Below are 19,607 nucleotides of genomic sequence, written 5' to 3'. Positions count from 1 at the left end.
GATTTGCACCCTCATTCTCGTATTTACAGTACATGCCAAGCCCAAACCTTTATCTTATCACAAAATATGTGGTTTTCTTTGAGAATTATTACTGATAGAACTAATCAATTTTCATTAATTGTACTTCAGCAATCTTATGGTCTCTCCACATTTAATTATGTATTATGTCTGATTGAAGTGTATATATCATTTTTTATGACAATAATTTCTTTCTGATTTGTACAACTTTAAAAAATGGTTATAGAGTCTTTTTTTAGATAAATAAAAAAGGTTGGGAAGTTCGAAAAAGCATAAGATCGAAACGTAATGAGGAAGTAAAAAACAATTTTTGAAACTCTTAAAGGCCTTTTCATTGTGAAAAGACAGATATCAGATTAAAATGTATTATACGTTGCAATTATATTCTGACATTAAATTTTCTCAACTCAACTGTGGCTTTACGGTTCAATTTCCCTCCTCACAATGTTTTATGAAATAAATTTGATAAATTTAGCACAAATATAGGAAACTTCTATCTCTAAATTTAAGTTTTCGCATATTGTATATGTCTTTCATATGTTACAATTGTGTGAGAGTGGTAAAATAGTTTCATTAGAATATAATTATTCTTGTGTACTATGTAATCTTATCAGTTTCCTGCAGTTTTTAGTTTTGAGATATTTTGTTCACACCCAAAACATTTTCTAGGAACCACTTTTTTGAGCTCAGAGAATTCCAAACGAATATTCCAGTGAACACTCGAAATCGAAAGTTTGGCACGATCGCAGTACTTTCGGTTTATGTACAAAAAATCAAGGAGATCAATTCGTTCCTCCTACGGTCTTGATTTCATCGGAATTTTAAAGTCATGCAATCTGCACTTACTATAATTGTTTGATTTTGAAGTGTTGAAATGATTTAACTTTTGATAACATACCTCACGTTTCAAGATAACTGTATTACCTAAATTTCGTTTAGAGAAAATCATAATGTTAGTGAACCTTTAGTGACAGGGTTTTGATTAAAGACTAACATATGAATATTTTTTTATTCTTTCTGGCTTTATTTTAATGGGTTTTCGAAATTCTTTTTATTGAAAAATTTAGGATTATTTCTTATTCAAAGTAAAAATAAAGTAATGCCTTTTTTTCAGGCGGGTTTTACGTCCAACTACCAATGAGGTGCCGTGGCAAACATAATTTACTGTAAATTTCTCTTATTAACCATTAAATAAAAATCCAAGGCCTAAAACCGGGAATCGAACCCAGTACCACAACACATATTAGCCTTACAGGTCTCGCGATTATTTCTTATTTAAACTAGATTGTAGCATAGAAGTTTTGAGACTACTGGTCAACTAACAATAATAATAATACGGAGTTTTTCTATTGGATTTACTCCAGGAAAACCCTTTCCGAATAGTAGTCACAATATTGTCTGTTTTGCCATACTTTAACATTGTCATCCAATTTCAACTAAGAACTGATATCTCTTCAACGAAAAAAATGTTTTTAGTTGTTATTTATTGATTTTTTATTTTTTAACTTCAAATGAAGGCTTTATTTTAAGATAAGTCAACATCTGTGGCGTTATGCAGTGCATTGCCAGCCTCCAAACAGTGTTCTATTATTATAAACAACACTCCTTCACCGTACTGCTTTAAGAAACTTCTAAGATGAAAATCTATGAACAGGCATCTGAATTAGAACCCTATATTTCCCGTGGATATTATGAGTTTTTGGAGCTGGCCGTGACCATTGTGGGAGATTTCCTGAAGATCTCCTGGAAAGGAGAAGGAATACGGTGTAAACACGGAGGGCGGATTCTAGCATATTATCAGGAGAAGGACCTTTACTTTCCAAATCTGTTGACTGCCTGGAACCAAGAGACGAGAGGACACTTAGACGGCGAGGTTCATTGAGTGAGGTAGGGTGTGCGGATAAGAGATTATTCAGTGACGCCGACTACCAAGTTTCTCAGTGGACATATATATTTTACGTCGTACTTACGTAGGACAGGAGAGAAAAACCGCCTTGATTTCATTGCCTGAGTGTTCTGGGTGATTCAGATCATACCATCTTTGAGCGTACCTGTGCAGATTTTTAGAGGTGGATAAAAGTAAAAAAGTTAAATATGGGTTACATTAAATCCAATGACTTCTCCGGGCAAAGGGAAGCAACCAATCAGGCCAGGAAAATAAATGTTTAATTAGGAGAGAGCTGGTAGGGAGCAATAATGGTCTGACTTATAAATGGTAATGGTGTAACCTCGCCTGACTTAAAATATGATAAATGGTTCCAGTTCCAGGCAAGTACTCCGCAGATGGTGGGAGGTCCTGTGGTATTCCATAATAGGTACTTTTACCGCCTGTATATTGCATCTAATAAATAAAATTTATCTCATACTACAAGAGAATCTTTCGCACACCTCTAATTTTGATTTTAACTTCTTTCTCCGTTTTTTTTTTTTTCAGTAACTTTTGGAAATCATTTGTCTGATTACCTTCATAAATGTTCAAGTTTTGTTTGTGTTTAATCAATTTCTGATTTTTATTCTCATTTCATTAGTTAATTATAAGATCTTAGAGAGTATTTAGAAACCAAATAAAGATGTAAGGGCACAAGTGTTTAATTTTTAGAAAAATGTAATTTCTAATAATATAATTTTTTTTAACACTATAATAATTACAAAAACCTACATAATTAAAGAAGCACTGCTGTGAGCATTTATTATTACAAGTGTCTAATTATTAATTAGGTAGTGTAATTTGAAGATCAATAATAGTTATAAACTTTTTGAATGTTATAAAATTCAATTAGCTTAATTTATTTTCTTATTCGGTGTGAATACTCACTATCAAAAGTTTAAAAAATCTGTTACTATAATTTTTGTATAACATTTTTTAAAATAAATTTGAATACAATGAATTTAAGACTATTACATTAAAATTATCATTTAATAAAATGTTTAATGCTTTAATATTAGGCTATTAGTCAACGAAGTATTTGCAGAAAAGTAATTCATAATAGAGAAAAATTGCGCAGCCAATACTCACGACAGGAAATTCTCAACAATGGCAAGTTTTATCCGATTTCTCTGAGAAAGCCAAAGAAATTAATGGTAATTTGAATAATATATCTAAAGTTTGAATTATTGCCTAAATTGTTTCATAATTGTTTTTCACTAATTATCTTTTAAATTTAGCTGATTTTTCTTGGCTGTTTTCGCTTTTTGAAAGCTGTAGCTTGTCTAAGTAATTCAGCATTTTCATCTTCTGCCACCGTTGGTGCATTTAAATATTTCTTCGGGACAATGCACAACCCTATCATTGTCAAACCTAGAATTTGAAAATCACAATTTAAAAAATGGATATAAATATATATGTATCAAAATTCTAAAGAACCATTTAATACGCACAATTTAGGACACACGGAAAAACTATATAAAAATTAAGAGTGGCTGATTGGAAATACAGAGCTTCAGTCAGGTACATTAAGACTGTCAACAAAATAGAACAAATGCCCATACTAATCACCCTGAAATTGTAATCATTTAGTTTAAATTTATAAAATTATGTAAAACATATTCTGTCACTAAATAAATATATAACTATATATTACAAAAACATTACAAGACACTATCAGGTAGCATAATTTACTTACGGAATATAATGGATAAATACAGTGCAATGAATAAGCGCAACTGCTTTGAGCACTGAATACATTCCCAATACTCTCGGCAATGTTGGATCATCTAAATGTCATTTTGTTAATTTCAAATATTCCATTTAATTAAAATCAAATTCATTTCCTACAGAACTAAAGTGTACAATATAATTGTGAGTAGTTATCATACTAATTATAATTTACTGAACAAAAGAGAAAGTTTTTCAACATTTTCTAAATAAAAAGTGTAGACTTTTCGTATCATAAAATAAAATTGGTATCAAAACTAAATATGAAAAAAATGTACAAAGAAAACGTCCTGTTATTTTTTCTATTAATATAAAAATATTTGCTTTTACAAATTTTAACAATCAATCTTTATTAATTAAATTTCTACTAAATAAATTACTAAGTAGTAGACAAAATAAAAATAATCATCTGTCAAAATCCTTAATACTTTTTATGTCTGTTTTGTCTCTATTTATAGTTCTTACCCTGTTCAATAAGACCATCAGTTTTTGTGAATGAATACTCTCCAATTATGCACTTCTTTTCAATGAACGATCTAAATGCCACTCCAAGATCCATAAATGCTACAAAAGCAATCCATCCCCTGAATGCATACATAATTTTTTGATCCATTTCGGACTGTCGTCCAACAGTTAGATTCCTCCAGCATACTATTTAATTTGCTACTTATATTTCGTTTTTATTAGTAACGGATAAGACACTATTAAATATATATCTATATATTCATATATATAAAATTACAGTAAGAACTGGTATTTCTAAAGAGAAGTGGCTATTTTGGTTACAAAACCAGCCCGGGCATGCTCAGTATGGTGAATGTATGTAGTATGCAGTTGAAGAGTTTAATCGATGACTTTGTGCCAAATATTATTCATTCACAATTTTGTACACAAACATATAGCTCTGCAAAAAGCAGGAAGACTTCTAAATGTGCTAAAAATAAATAACATGCTCAGATAAAATTAAAGTGATAAAGAGAGCTGAAGGAAATAGCACACTTCATTATTTAAAATTAAATTGGTAAATTATAACATTTATTTAGGCATACAGTGAAAATCGTGATTAATTAACGTCCCCACAAGTTATCAAAAAAAGTTATTTTTAGTCTACTAATAAAGTAGAAAATCATTTCTTGATTCCAATTTAATTTATGTATTAATTATAATAGTTTCAATAATTTTAACTTATTTTTTGACTTTAACCAACCCCATTCCTGTTAAATAAATACTGTTTTTAAGTTTTCACCAGAAATATTCATATGAGATCACTATGTTCCCTACTCTACGTGTAGGATCGCTATAGAATGTGAATAGATAAAATTAGAAATTATCAGTACTTTTTATATAATAAATACCGGTTAGTGTTAATTATAAAAAATAAGACGCCAACGTGATTAATATCTTTAAAACATTTTAGTAGTAATTTATTAATAATAAATTTATTGTCTATTGGAGGAGTAACAAGTAATACTTTAAACTTGCAAAGTGTTACCAGCTCACGGAAAACACTGATAAATGAGAAATAAATCACATTCTCTCTATCCGCATCGAGTAACCTCAATTAATCACAAATTAACTGAGTAATGTAGCCTTTCGTGAGATCTTTCTAATCCAGAAACGTCCTACAGATCGAGGTTCCACCAAAGTGGAATAGCAAAGGTGAAAAAGGAGTAGTCAAATTATGTACTTACTTTACTAACATGGAGATGGGTAGCAAACAGATTAAAAAATAATAGACTAATACATAAACAACTTATATGAAATGCGGTAAAAAATAAGTTAGATAGGAGTGTGTGACGGTCTTATATAAGTCTAGTGAGTCGTCAACATAGTTAAATGTTAATGGTCCTATATAAGTCTAGTGAGTGACCAACATGTAAATATATTCTCAATTTTCAAGAAATTTTTTATTAAGTTAAGATCGTCTTCGAAGATAGTTTTCGCCAATATTCGACAGTTTCACTTTACTTAAAGAATCTCTATGAACCTCACATGACTTTTTCTTACCATAATTTACGAATATAATTGAATTTTATTGTTACTTAACATTTCATATTAAAAAGAAAAAAGAGATCAAATTAATGTGAATAATGTTGATAGGATGCGACACATTCCCTCTGATCCAAATTATTAATTTAGAAAAAATTACAATCCCAACTGACGTTTAAGCTTAAGTACGCCATTAGATCAGCTTCAAATGGATCCATTTGGCAAATTCATTGCAAAATTACAGAAAAAGCACCATTCACTTGTCTCCTTATTTTTAAAAACTACTACTCAAGATCAATCACAATCACTACATAAACTACAAAATTTTGAAGCTCTTTTTGAACCATTCAAGCGGCACTCGAGGAAAATATTTATATTAATGAGAATTTTATGCATTGTTTATGTTTTTTAGTGTCTACTAAATTTTTTGTTCATTAAATAAATTAAAAAAACATATTTAACCGTCTGCTTGTTGTTTGGTAGACGATAACTTCTTTTAGTTTAATGCCTGTCCTTCTAGTAATCAGCAATTAACGAATCCCTAATTATCTCACATCAAAAACTACATAACGAGGCTAATGTTAGTCTTGAATAATAATTAAATATAATTAACTGTTTTAAGAATTATTACAGTGCCCAAATGAAGCTGAAAAAAAATGATGAAAGAATGGAGGTACTCTTAAATCTTAAGCAAAATTTTTATTATTCATTTTTAAATTAAAAAAAAATGATGTTATACAATTAAAAAGTAGGGATATCTTCATCCATTGGTAAAAGTTCTCCAGTTGAAGAAATAGAGAATCCTGGCACTTGAGGTGCTACTAAAAACATTCTTAACTTCTCATGTTGGATATTTGATCTGTCTAAACTCAACTGTACAACTACTCGGTCGAACGGATGGAAAATTATATCACCAGCTCTTTGAGTATTATCCTTAAAAAAAATAAAATAATAATAATAGCAATAATAATAAATACATACAATATATTTAAAATTCATTCATACGCAGTAGAAACAATTACTTACGCTGCTGTTAAATATAAACGGGCTAGGCTGGTTTTTATCTTTAGTTGTCAACATCACCATTCCTTCTAGTCCATATTTAGGGATAAGAATATGCAATGCATTCTTTTTCACAAATAATATGTAGCCTTCCTCATTTTCTACTTTACCTCGAAAGAATAACTGGAACAAATGTAATAATTAAATAAAATGTGTTTCTTCTAATCTTATCTCTTGTTTTTTTTTTAAAGTATCTAAATTGAAAAGTACATGATAAATAAATACTGAGGAAAGTTAAAGAAGAATATATGGAAGAGAGGAATCTACGATGGCATTAATTACAATTCAAATATTGGAGTGAGTATAAGGTCGCCTTTTTATTAGATTAGATGGGGTTTTAACATTAAAACATTACTGGTATAGTTTTGTAAGCCATAAAGACTGTTAGTTGTCAACATCTCTCAGTGAGGAAGAAGCCTATGAGGCTCTCAGATTGAAGTTGAAATGGTTTGGTTCCAGAAGAATTTTAAGGTTTATTAGAAGTTGCTCAGTTACAACATTACCGGGAAATTATTTGGACTGAATATTAAATAATTAATAATAATAAAAAATTAATACATGTGTGTGTAAAGCTACTGAAGCCCTGCTAGCATACTGTGCCATTCTTTTCCTGTAATTGAGGTTTTGGCAAAGACTGTCAGATTTCCTCTTGTCTAACAATTCTGGGTATGTGGAATCGGCCCCAATACTCGCAGCTAATAATCTGTGTACTATTACGTCAGAATATCTGCAAATACAAAATATTTTAAGAACCAAGATTCAATTTCGCAGATAATTTGAATACTAATTAAAATCTAAAAATTTGAACCTGCGAATTGGAGAGGTAAAATGTGTGTATAAAGGCGCTGCAAGACCATAATGAAAATAATCTTTGGATGGAAGAGTGCCTGAACAAAAGTAAACAGCTTGCAGCATACACCTTGTGGTTAAAATTCTCAACATAATATTGAAATAAGCATTTGAAGGCTTCTTTGCATTATCGAGACTCCTTGAAAGTGTTTTACCAGAACTAATGTCAATCTCGAATCCCTAAAAAAATATATACATATAATTAAACTTTCAGTTACTTACTTTCTAAAAGGAATAAAATTTGCTGCAAAATCAATAGAGTTACTTGATGATTTGCAGCCTTAATTAAAGGATCATAATTTGCTGAAGGTGGTTCGGGATGTCTTCGGAGCATAGCACAATCTGGAAAATCTGCAACTATTTTTTCGGCAACAGATACATTTGCAAGCAACATGAATTCTTCCACCATTGAGTTAGTGTCCAACAATTGTTTTGTTTGCACTTCCAGAGGTTCATGAGTCTCAGAATCCACATGAAATCTTTAAATGAGAATACAAAAGAAAAGTTAAAATAATTTTATTATTTAAATAATCTCACAAATAATGGAAGGTAAATACCTAATCTCAGGAGAGGCTAATACCAGTGCACCTTTCTCAAGTCTTCCTTTTTTTAATATTTTGGCCAAGTTATTGAGTCCACGCAGACTAGTAGCCAATGTAGATTTATCAGTTTTATCGTCTATTATGGCCTGCGCTTCTCCATATGTCAATGCAGCTTTAGACTTTATCACCGACTTTTGATATCTAGTTGACACTATTTCCGCTTGAGGAGAAAGTTCCCATATACACGAAAATGCTAAACGTTCTTCACCACCACGTAAAGAACACAAGTTGGAACTTAAGAGATCTAAAAAAAAAAAATCGTATAAGAGAACAAAGAAATTTTAAGGAAAAACACTTTTTCTCAAAGCAATTTACATAATTTAATTTTCTACGAACTAAGAATTTGTAATAAAAAGAGAGTTCTCTTTTGTAGCAGCTACCTTTATGGACTTCATCATACACCCTGAAAAATCTGAGTAACTGTGTGACTTCTGGTCACATTCCAATTTGATTGTATTTATAAACCATAATAATACTGTAAGTATGATTAGACCATATATTATACAGTAAAGGCACCGTAGAGAGTAAGTGCCCTTGAATAAATTTTTCTTAGAAAATGTTTAAAACAAAAGTTATAGATTTAGAAGTATGAATAACACCAAGCATTATCTTTAACAGTTTTTGAGAACAGCAAAAACGAATTGAAACGCCAACTAATATTAAGTTAACTGAAGCCGATAGTCTGAATCTGTTCTAAAGCTTAATGACGGGACCTACGATGGTACTTAACCAAATTACAAATATGATCACTAAGATTTTAAAATTTTATGTTATGCTACCAATACACAAACTTGCACAAAAGGCACAAATAAGAGAAAATAAAAAAGCAAGCAAGCAACCTGGAACCATATCGATCCTCTTGTCTGTGAGATAAACAGTATTTGCTCTCAAAGCAGCTTCCTTATCAATTGCGGTGTAGGGTCTTATAAAGTGGCTCACGTCGGCAATATGAACGCCAACCTAAAGAAACAAACATGATAAAATAAATACTTCAATAAGCTGAAGCGCCAACTAATATTAAGTTAAGTGAAGCCGATAGTCTGAATCTGTCCTAAAGCTTAATGACGGGACCTACGATGGTACTTAACCAAATTACAAATATGATCACTAAGATTTTAAAATTTTATGTTATGTATTAACAATTGAATATAACAAAAGCCTAACTAGCTCAAATCACTATATGAATAAATAAATATAAAAAGTTTAAGACTTTTAAGTTAAGAAGTGACTTTACGATAACTTTTAGTGCAAAGAAAGAGCTGGATAAATATTTAGAAATTGATGTGAGCTCAGCTTTATTATTTGTTCCCGCATTTGAAGATCTTTCAAACTTTTATATTTTCTTCCTCAAATGCATAAATACTTGAGGTATTCAGCTTCTGATTGCGAAGCCATTTTTATTCAAGGAAAGTTCAGACATCTGGGAAATAACCAGTAGAAGGATTACCCTCCCTAGAACCCTTTCAGATTTTGTGATATCTGCGCGACTGAAGGGATCACCTGGTACCAGTAAGCGGTTTTTAGATAGATAGATGTTATGGGTAGAAATGTGCTGTAAAAATTATTTATTTACATCGTAATAGAGAGGCATAATGTGTACTAATTTTCTCGTTCTCTATAATAAAGTAGATGAATTTAACTCTGCTTTAATGTAAAGTTTTAAATTTCTTTTTTTAATATAAATTTTGTTGGCAAACTAAAAGGGGGCGTTTTAGAAAAATAAATACAAAAAAAAATCCTTCTGCATAAATAGGTTTTCAAAGAAAGTTCTTTAGAGTTTAAAAAACTATGCCAGTGAAGGCTTTCACATTTTGCTCTAGATGAAATAGCTCCTAACTAATGTCATTTGCAATAATAAATCTTTTACAAAAATTCACAAAACGAAATTTTCGACAAATAATTGCTTAGTAATAATAAAATATATTGTTACCTCATAATTTCCATTTGCCAACTGTAAGCAATGAAGAGCATCATCTATATCAGTACAACCGGGTGGATCAACAGAACATATACAAAAGTCTCTAAGATCCTGCCTTTTTGCCAGTTCCTGTAAAGTTAAAAAATACAAGTTACTAACTAATAATTGAGTTTTTTAAAGTATGATTACAAACATATATTTAAATGTGCAATAGAATTCCTGGGATTTTTTCAAACGAAGTTAAAATTAGAAAAAATTTATCTCACACTTTTTGCACACTAAATGAACTGTTTATTTTAACAGAGCCACCTCTCAACAAACCCAATAGAAGTAACTCAGAATTGATCGCTGAAACTTATCCTAGACCCGAAGAACATCCTTGTTAGAAGATACTTCCTACAGTGTCCTGAACATTCCAGCACGAATTTTGAGATGAAGGAAGATTATAAATGTGGTGTCTTTAATTTAACCTAACTATTCTTTTGGAAACTAAGTTCTGTACCCGTTTATCAGAAATAAACAAAGCAATATAACAAAGATCTCAAATCGAAAGCCCTCTTAGCTGCAGAAGTACGACAGGTACTAAGTACGAGCTGATGCTCTATTCACAATGTCAGCTACCAACCATTTTGAAACTATACGTTACAAACAGCTGAAGTAATTTATCAGGCAACGGTAGAAGTTTACCAACCGTTAACAAGTCCTGCCTTGAAGCAACCTAACACTGTAAGAATGACAAAAAACAATGTTATTTGCCACTCTGTCAGAAGATGGAACATAAACAAATCATCTTGCGATAAATATTATAACGACCATATCGTTTAACTTGCAAAAAACAAAAAACTGCCTTTTAATTCTCTTGTAAACTGTCATTGTCAGTTTTTGATCCCAACAAAAAGGGAATGTATTCTCAACAAAGTTTCGAAGGCAGCAATTGTCGTGGTTTAGAGCGTTGAATGTCTAAGGCTGGAAACATAGTGGAGCGGCGCGCAAAGCGGCGATGATAGCGAAGAGCAAAGCGGCAAAAACAAAAACTAGAAATAGATAGAGTTGCTCTATCTTCGCTTTGCTCGCCACTATGCGCGGTCCCATATGTTAACTTGTGTTTGATTTCGCCGCTTCGCTCTTCGCTATCATCGCCGCTCCACTATGTTTCCAGCCTAATGCTTTTTAGCGAGCGATATTTTAAAGTGTTAATCTGCAAACGATTCTTTATAAAATAAGAAATAGAAAATAAGTAATAAATGGTGAAAAATACAAATATGAATTCAATTTGTCAACCTAAATTGCGAACTGGACATCAAACCAGACAATACATAGCAATTAACAATACAATTTGACAAAAATGGTGACTATTATAAACAGATTTATTATACATAGTTGTTTATAAAATAATGGTTTTTAAATCAATCCCAACTACATTTTATAAGAATTTCTGTTTCCCATTTCTCTTAGCTAACATATGTATTTCCAAAATTACAAATCATATGTTTTTTGTTAATACATATAAAATTACCGACATATAAACCAGCGAAATGTACAAAATCAAAATTAATGAATCATTCATTATAAATTAAGATTTATGAAAAAAAAAACAAAACGTCTTGTTTTTTAAACAAAGTTGTTTTGTAGCAAAGAAAAATTGGAGTAAATGAGCAAAAAAAGTTACAAAAATAGTGGTTAAATAAAAAAAAAAAGCTGTGAACAATATTTAAATAAAAATGCCAGGTTCGGATGAAAAGGAAAAAGAAGAATCAGATAACTGCACTAAGAGGTGAGGAAATTAAATAAATAATTTTATGAGTTATCGTGTGTTAGACTCCATTCACTTTGTCCATTTTTATCGGCTTAAGAAATACGAAATTTTTCCATCAGTGGTACAGTTTATCTAATCACTTTTTTTCCATTTTAAATTTATTGATATTTACGACTGTATGCATAATTCCATATGAAAACAAATTAAATTGCCGCTATTACACTTGAGAGGGACAATAACCTCCCACATTGATCCAGATTATTATCGAATCAAAAATGACTTAGAAAAGCATGGATCTTTATTGAATAGTGAACTAAGCACCTTTGTAATGTATAGCCCATTGTAAGCTCTGAAAGGAAAACCTCTCAGAAAATGTATGGACTCATTTCTGGGGACCCCCAAAAAAATAATTTGTAAAATAGTTCTATAAAATAGAATACCTAATATGTAAAAGCTCCTTTCGATTTATTCCAGTTTTGGCAAAACCTTTTTTTTTGCCTGAAGCAGTCACTTGTATTCCGCGCACATATCTACTGGCCTATATTCATTTGAAAACAAATTTCCGGTAGTTCTGAGAGTGAGGGTAGAAAGCTAGACTTCCCATTATACTGTCATTTGAGATAATTTACGATACTGACACCTTAATAATATTAACTAAAATTAAATGAATAGTTGAATTTCTGAGTTTCGTAATGTAGTTCGAATATTTTGTGGTGATGTTCGCTAGGATCCAAGATCCCTCAGAAGTTTAAGACGATTATTCAATAACACTTTTCTGTTTTACTTTTATAAATATATACTTTTTGATTCATTTTAAAAGCAATTGAAAAATATTTTTAAGGGACGGTTCTACAGTATTGTAAATAAATAAACTGATAATTCTCATAATCTTTTTTTTTTATGCATGTCATCATCTAAGGTCATTGGCGCCTTGGAGCTTTTTTTCAGTGCATTACCGGCTTCCGGGAAGTGTTCTCTCGTTAGAGATAACACTATCTATCAATGGACAGTGAGCTGCAAGAACCTACTAGAAAGAGAAAATCCATGGGGCTAGCAGCTGGATTCGTACCCGGAAACTTCGCGATAGTCTTTGATAAAGTTATCTGTAAGGCAATAAGTTTTATTTAAAAACGAAATTAATACTTGTTCTTATAATCCAATTGTTCAGCACAGAAATACTAAATGTAGATGTGTTAAAGCCAACACCAAGAGAGGTACAGGGCAATACAAAATTAACTAATGCAGACCCACCATTAAAAGAAACTTTTGATAATATACAACGTCATAAAGGAGTGCCACAACAGAAGCAGGAATCCACCGAAATACATCTAGTACAACATTTAATGAAAATGAAAACCAATCCGACCATAAAAAATCTTACTAAATTTGTTAATAGACTGGATAGAGTAGTAGCGACAATCAACAATTTGGAAGGAGTTAAAATAATGTACAAACTTTCAGAGTAAGTCAATTTTACTATTTTGTTAAGTAATACATTTGTGAAAAATTATGTATCATAAAACACCTATATAAAGAATTTTATTGATGGTTTAGTGAAATGAGCGAAAAAGTTAAAAATAATATGCAGGAACTGGAATTTCTTTCACTTGAAATGAAGGCAACTTTAAATAATCTTCATAGACTAAAAAAAAAGCGAACAATTCTTCGTAAAGAAAAAGAAGTTATAAAAGAAACACGAATTAATACAAAGCGTGAAGGTAATGATTCCAACTTCAGAATAAAAAAAAACAAAAAATTGTTTAATATAGTTATATTTTTAGACAGTAATCATTTGGATATACGGTGAAAGCAAAAGCAAAAAGTAAAATGAAATAAAAATCTTTATTTTAGACGTCTGAAACGTCTTTTGTACATAAAGAAGTTAGAAATAAATATTGGCTTTAATTATAAACAAAAAGTGTCCAAGGAACCGGAAGTCGCTGGTTTGAATCTAGCTGGTTAGCCTTTAATTCTCCTAAAAGAAGTGTTCTGTGATGATCTGTGCTCAGTCTGGGAGCGTATGATCTGATAGCCTTTCGAGTGCAATTTTTTTTTTTTACCTCCTCTTAAAATTAAAACAAAAGTAATAATTGTAGAAATTTAACAATTTTATCTCTATCTCCCTTTCTTTCTTGCAACAAGCTGGCCGGCAATGCCCTGCCGAAAAAAGCTTTGGGCACCAACTTAGATATTGACATGCCTTACGAAAAATACTAATAACTAATTTAAAATGATTTCAGAGGTGCACGAAATGGAAACTATTATTGCCATCTATGACAAAGATCTGTTAAGAAACTGGCATGTAGTTAAAAAATCTTCATCAGTACAATCCATCGAAAATTTCATCACACACCTTAAGGTAGAAAAAACAAAAATTGTGAAATTTTCACACGTTCTTGCATTCGTCTCCAAGTTTTAGTCAAAATTTAACCTATAAGAAACTCCTTTATCCACTTTTTGATTCTTCAGATTTTCCTCGAAAGAGATTCTGACGAATTTCATTTTTTTTTCCCGTTAGAAATAAGAAAATTGATTTTAAAATATTTTTTTTGTTATGATTTTTGGTAACTCTCAATTAAATGTTGAAAATCTCTAAGCCCCCCATCCATTGTCAAAATCCATGACATACTTAAACCTTCCAGGGATGGTTACTAATCTCACCATAGTTACGGTTTAACATAAGGTATTTGGACAGGCACAGGTCAGCAATGATAGAGGTTTTGTACAACTATGTCAAAGTATTTTCGGCACGAATCTTTGGAGAAAGACGTGTTCTGGAATTTGTCCCTCATTCGTTTGAGAGAATACAATAAAGAGGTCTGCCAAGTCTCAAATGAAATGTGGACAGATTGGAACGTTTACGAAAGTAAGAGCTCTGTGCCTTGATTGGGTGGAATAAGGGCCGTTTTGGGCTAAGTCCTACGCCACACGGTACTTTAAACTTCATATTCATAGTTTTGCTTTACCTGATACAAAAAATTGTCATTATTCTTTATTATTTCCATGGAGAATTCATTTAATGACCTCTTTGGAAGTGGTGGCATGGTAAGATTTTCAAAAACCTGAATGGCAATACTTCCTAATGTGGAAGTACCGTTGTCAATAAATTCCATGGCTTTAGGGGTCCTAACGCCAGGAAATCACACTCCAATCATTCCTATTTCTTAAATATACAAATGATCTCAAAAACTCAATGTTTGTACATTCAGCACAATACCATAATACGAAAATGGATATAACTTATTTAAGCTCTAGAAAAATAATGAATTCTACATACGTTTACGATTATTTGCAATAATAAAATTTACTAGGGAAGAGTCTGACTGAGTGGTTAGTGTATTGGATTCCCTCACCGAGAATCCGGCTACCATTCCTTATATTTTCTCTTTCCAAGAGCTTCTTACAGCTCACTGATTGGTGTTGGGTAGTGTTATGTGTGACGAAAGAACACTGTCCAGAGACACTGATAAAAGCTCTGGGCAAAATTACCCCAGATGTTGGACACTCCCTAAATTACAATAAATATTGCAGTTTACTGTAGACAGTTTTTTATTTAAGGGAAAGAAGCAGGCAATGGAATTTGTATTTCAATTGGCGACAGAAAAGTTAATTTGTTTAAAAAATAAGTTAGGAAGACAACCTAAAACAGATCCGAAGACAATTATAAAAGCTTTGCCTCCACCTTCTTCAGGATCAGATCAAGATTCCATTATCAGCACGGATTAGCTTATTATTTAAGTATTTACTTGTACCGGATTAAATAAACAGCATTTCTCTTCGTCAGCACCATATGATAAATAAAGATGCATAAATATCACTATTATTTTTTAAATCTTGTCTTGAAATATTGCTTTTACTAACACAAGTAGCTACTTGCTATTTACATACTATTTAACTCACTTAGGTGTTTTATTAAATTTTAATTAGCCAATATAGTTAATAATCAGAGATGACAAGAGTCTATAAATTGGTTAATTGAAGACTCAAATAATACTGAAGGCAACCAATGAATGATTCAATTGAACAGGCTGGTTTCTGTCAGAGTGAGAAGATTGAGATCACAAGTGCAAGCACAATGCTTTTACTTAAAAACCAAATTAGAAAACTGAAGAATTCGAGGTAACACATCACGTGTGTAAATAAAGTACTTTTAGTAATTTTTACTGCTATACTGGCACAATATTTAAGATTACTATTAAAGTCCATACTTTATTTACAAAGCACTTTTTTTTTCTCTCCTAAAATCTCGAGTCAATAGTATTTCCATTCATTTAACATTCATTTCCAGCATTAACTCTCGATCAGTGATTAGGAAGTTTACTAAACCGAATCACACTCACAAATTTGGTGCTTACGTCGTGTGATCCTTTTGTTAATATATCCTCATATTTGCCTTGCATAGCCGGCATAATCTCCGTAGTACCTACCACTGTCTCCGTAGACATAAGTAGCACCTCTAAAGAAATATTACTGAAGTTGCCGTATTTATCAAACAAAATAACCTACTTGAAAAGCTATCTTTTGAAACAATTGCCATTGACCTCAGGCAAGAAAGTGAAGCATGTAATAGTGGGTTTGTTCGACTTTTCTTTACAATGTTCACATCTAATTTCGTTCTGAAATTAGAAATTTTGCGCTTGCAAAATTGACAAATATAAAACATTTACCTCCTCTGTGATCGTCCAATCGTTGGGCGGAAGATCAGCATATACAGCTTCAGAGAAACGTGAAGAAGGAATATCATGTTCCAAAAGAATTACTTCATTTTCTGTCTCTTTGTCCCCAATCTTGCCTAATGCTTTCACAAAATGTCCCTAAAAATGAATATCAATTCAAAATAATTTCATAAACATTACGAGTCTGGTAAACTAAATTATTCTACTTCTCTAACCTGAGGATACCGTGAATTTCTAGGCCAATTGTCTATGACAACAACTATACGTTGATTGACTAACTTCTCTCCTTGTCGTGTTTCAATTCTAACTTTCGGTATTTGCCTCTTTGCCGGCACAAATAAGTGGCGTGTGTGCTACAAACAATTGTGTCGTGATTTTAAAAAGTACGCATCCAAAAAGCACAAAGAATAATACATTAATAAAATTTATACAAATATATTACCCCCGCTACAGGTGAAAGTTGAAGTATACCACAATATTGCGTCCATTTTCTTCTTATTATTCCTACCACCTTTCCTGTCATCTGCCGTTCTTCCTCGTTTTCTGCAGTAATTTCATCAGTCTCCTCTAATACAAAATTTTTCTACATTAAAGAAAGGAGTATAACTAAGGGAGAAAAATGTATATGGCTATTCTTTTCTCTAAGATCTTTTTCATAGCGGAATGGATATCATTTTTATAAAAAATAAACAATACATGAAACCAGGAGTTATAGAATCATAAGTTTACTAACTCTTACATAATCGAGAACTAACATAAATATAAGAAGAATAAACATAAACTTAAAATACCCCGAAATTCACCTATACAGGTGAAGTTCATGAAAAGCCTTGATTGACTGATTGTAACAAAAAGGAAGGAGGAACGCAGGGAATCCAAAATGCCCATTGTTTCCCTTGAAAAGCCTTGGTAGTTGTCAAAGAAAACCATCTTTAGCAACCTGACCTCGATATAAATTTATAAATTATTATTTTGAATCATACATATATAAAGTTATACTTATTGATCTATTTTTAAAAAATAACGGAAATTCCATCTTCGTAACGAATAAAATACCATATGACACCGAGTTCTAACGATTGCCTCTTGAAGTAAAAATAAGAAGATTTTAGAAACTTCTTGTTTTCTTTCACGGCAGCAGGGCAGCAGTGTGATGGAGTGGAAGAATCAATTAATGCGGTGAGCACACATCGCTTATCTATCACGCTCACGAAAAATGATTTAATACTAGCGGTAAATTTAAATAAAACTGATCGCATGGAAAAATAATAATAAAGTATCTTTTAAGTTGAAGGCCACTAAAACGAATTGAAAGGACAAACATCCAAAGAAGAGAAAAGTGAAAAGAGCCATTCTAAATGAATCTTGTATATAGCGAGTATAGCATTTGTAAATTTGGGTATAACAGAAGTAATGCAGAAACAATATAAAAATGAGGTATAGAAAGATGATTTCAAATTGTTTCAGCCATTTTAAGATCGTAACATTTCAGTTTTGAAAAATATCTTTCACTTTGACTCATATCATGTTATTTTATTTTTTGCATTATAAACTTTTACCTTCAGAATTACACTCAGAAAACAATAAAACACTGCAAAACAAGTTAAAATACCTGTCTGTATAACAAGATTAGAAGGTGCTTTCCATTCGTTTTTAGGTAAAATTTCTATCGCAACTGTATCACCATCTATGGCTCTGTTAAGACTTGCCCGTCCTTGGATAAATATCTGCAAATAACTGTAAATAAATTTTTGTAAAAAACGTTTAAACATAAACAATAGAAATATTCTCACCGTATGCTGATCAGTGACAACACTGGCTTCTAAGCAATTATCTCTTGAAGCAAAAAACGATCCCTGAACAAGATTTCCTGCCTTCAAGCCTGCTTGTATGACTGAAGGAGTCAAATGTGCAGGATATACATCAGTACAATCTTCACCTTTTAGGTCGCTCCAACACTTACTACTTAAACGCTCCACTAAGTCTGAAGAATCAGTACCTTCAGCATACTCACTGACTGTAATAATTTAAAATATAAAAAATTTGATGTTCAAAATGTAGAAAATGAAACAAGACATTTTCTAGATGCCTTTCTAGCTCGCCAATGTTTTTGTTCTAAACTTGTATACTGTGAAATAAAAAAAAACCATTACATGATAAAGCGGTAATATCCATCTCAACAGCCTTTTCTCTGTTGGCAGCATCTTCAGAAAGAAGTACTGACTTGATATTTTTAGGACCAAGATGTAATTGGTACCAAAGAGCCGCCGTCCTTATAGCTTTATCATTTCTATCATTTATTGATTCCCCTGGCTCCCTCTCGATATATGTCTCTCTATTAAATAAAACAATTCCAATTAAATTGAAGAAACAGATGACAGTTCATACAAATCAGTAACAATTAACATACCTCCTGTGCTCATTAACAAAAACATAAAACTTTCTATTTGAATCATTAATAATTTCACGTAATCTCTTATAAATGGTGGAACTTCGATGTTTGACCTCTTCAAGTACTGTTTGTAAGATTATCACATTAGTAAGAAATGGTTCTTCTAGGGCATCTATCTAAGTATAACAATGTTGTTAAAAACAGTGTCAATTGTAATTGAGAAAATCTAGATAATAGAATGTACCTGATCCAAGACAGCATTAGTATCAAGAAAAATATAATGATCGCCGGATACTACTTTGGATTTAGATTTGGGCACTTCATCTAGAACTTTTTCTTTATTTTTTGCTTTGCATGTAAAACATGCTTTGGAACCGCACCAAATATCATCTCTCAGATAGTGTTCTCGTACAATCTATCACAAAAAGATGGAATGAAAATAAGATCTGAATTTATTAAAAATAGCTAGGAACAACCACTGGTTAATAAACTACCATTTACCTTCAATATATTTCCTCTTTTAGTTTGCCTATAAAATATTCTTTTCGTTAACATTTTGGTAGTAAATTTCTAAAAAACATTTACTCCTCTTTTGCTGTACAGTTCACAATTATATCCAATGTTTTTCAATCCAGCAACCGTCTACAATTCATAACCTTCCTTAACTTTAACACACGCCATGCACAAGAA

At 31.5% G+C, this 19,607-nt stretch overlaps 3 protein-coding genes across 6 annotated transcripts; 1 reads left to right on the top strand and 2 right to left on the bottom strand.

The window, feature by feature from the left end:
- Positions 1-2,591: 2,591 nt before the first annotated feature.
- LOC141456802 (uncharacterized) lies at positions 2,592-4,512 on the bottom strand. Its single transcript, XM_074133095.1, has 4 exons — positions 4,139-4,512; positions 3,642-3,732; positions 3,397-3,515; positions 2,592-3,316 (listed from the first exon to the last, which is right to left on the bottom strand). Exons 1-4 carry the CDS (start codon positions 4,284-4,286, stop codon positions 3,180-3,182), a joined length of 495 nt encoding a protein of 164 aa, XP_073989196.1. The 5' UTR covers positions 4,287-4,512; the 3' UTR covers positions 2,592-3,179.
- Positions 4,513-6,346: 1,834 nt separating this feature from the next.
- Positions 6,347-19,598, bottom strand: Dis3 (exosome complex exonuclease RRP44-like protein Dis3). Its single transcript, XM_074132810.1, has 17 exons — positions 19,419-19,598; positions 19,162-19,332; positions 18,936-19,093; positions 18,679-18,860; positions 18,319-18,542; positions 18,138-18,252; positions 16,968-17,092; positions 16,741-16,878; positions 16,517-16,663; positions 10,106-10,222; positions 9,015-9,135; positions 8,131-8,419; positions 7,839-8,052; positions 7,533-7,753; positions 7,283-7,451; positions 6,689-6,847; positions 6,347-6,595 (listed from the first exon to the last, which is right to left on the bottom strand). The coding sequence occupies exons 1-17, from the start codon at positions 19,470-19,472 to the stop codon at positions 6,404-6,406; spliced, it is 2,796 nt and encodes a 931-aa protein (XP_073988911.1). The 5' UTR covers positions 19,473-19,598; the 3' UTR covers positions 6,347-6,403.
- On the top strand, positions 11,585-15,666 carry LOC141456769 (uncharacterized). 4 transcript variants are annotated; one of them, XM_074133056.1, is made up of 6 exons: positions 11,585-11,867; positions 12,798-12,954; positions 13,038-13,311; positions 13,404-13,567; positions 14,090-14,208; positions 15,408-15,666. In XM_074133056.1, exons 2-6 carry the CDS (start codon positions 12,852-12,854, stop codon positions 15,573-15,575), a joined length of 828 nt encoding a protein of 275 aa, XP_073989157.1. In that variant the 5' UTR covers positions 11,585-11,867; positions 12,798-12,851; the 3' UTR covers positions 15,576-15,666. The 4 variants fall into 4 exon arrangements, with proteins under 4 accessions (XP_073989157.1, XP_073989148.1, XP_073989161.1 ...); XM_074133047.1 differs by having other exon boundaries at positions 12,769-12,954; XM_074133060.1 differs by lacking the exon at positions 12,798-12,954 and having other exon boundaries at positions 11,586-11,867; positions 13,023-13,311.
- Positions 19,599-19,607: the final 9 nt, after the last annotated feature.

The sequence above is a fragment of the Rhodnius prolixus genome, unplaced genomic scaffold (assembly GCF_049639745.1).
Source record: "Rhodnius prolixus isolate KJV_2025 unplaced genomic scaffold, Rpr scaffold_1, whole genome shotgun sequence".
Lineage (NCBI taxonomy): Eukaryota > Metazoa > Arthropoda > Insecta > Hemiptera > Reduviidae > Rhodnius > Rhodnius prolixus.
The sequence above is the reverse complement of the archived record's forward strand: the minus strand, read 5'-3'. Positions and strand labels throughout refer to the sequence as shown.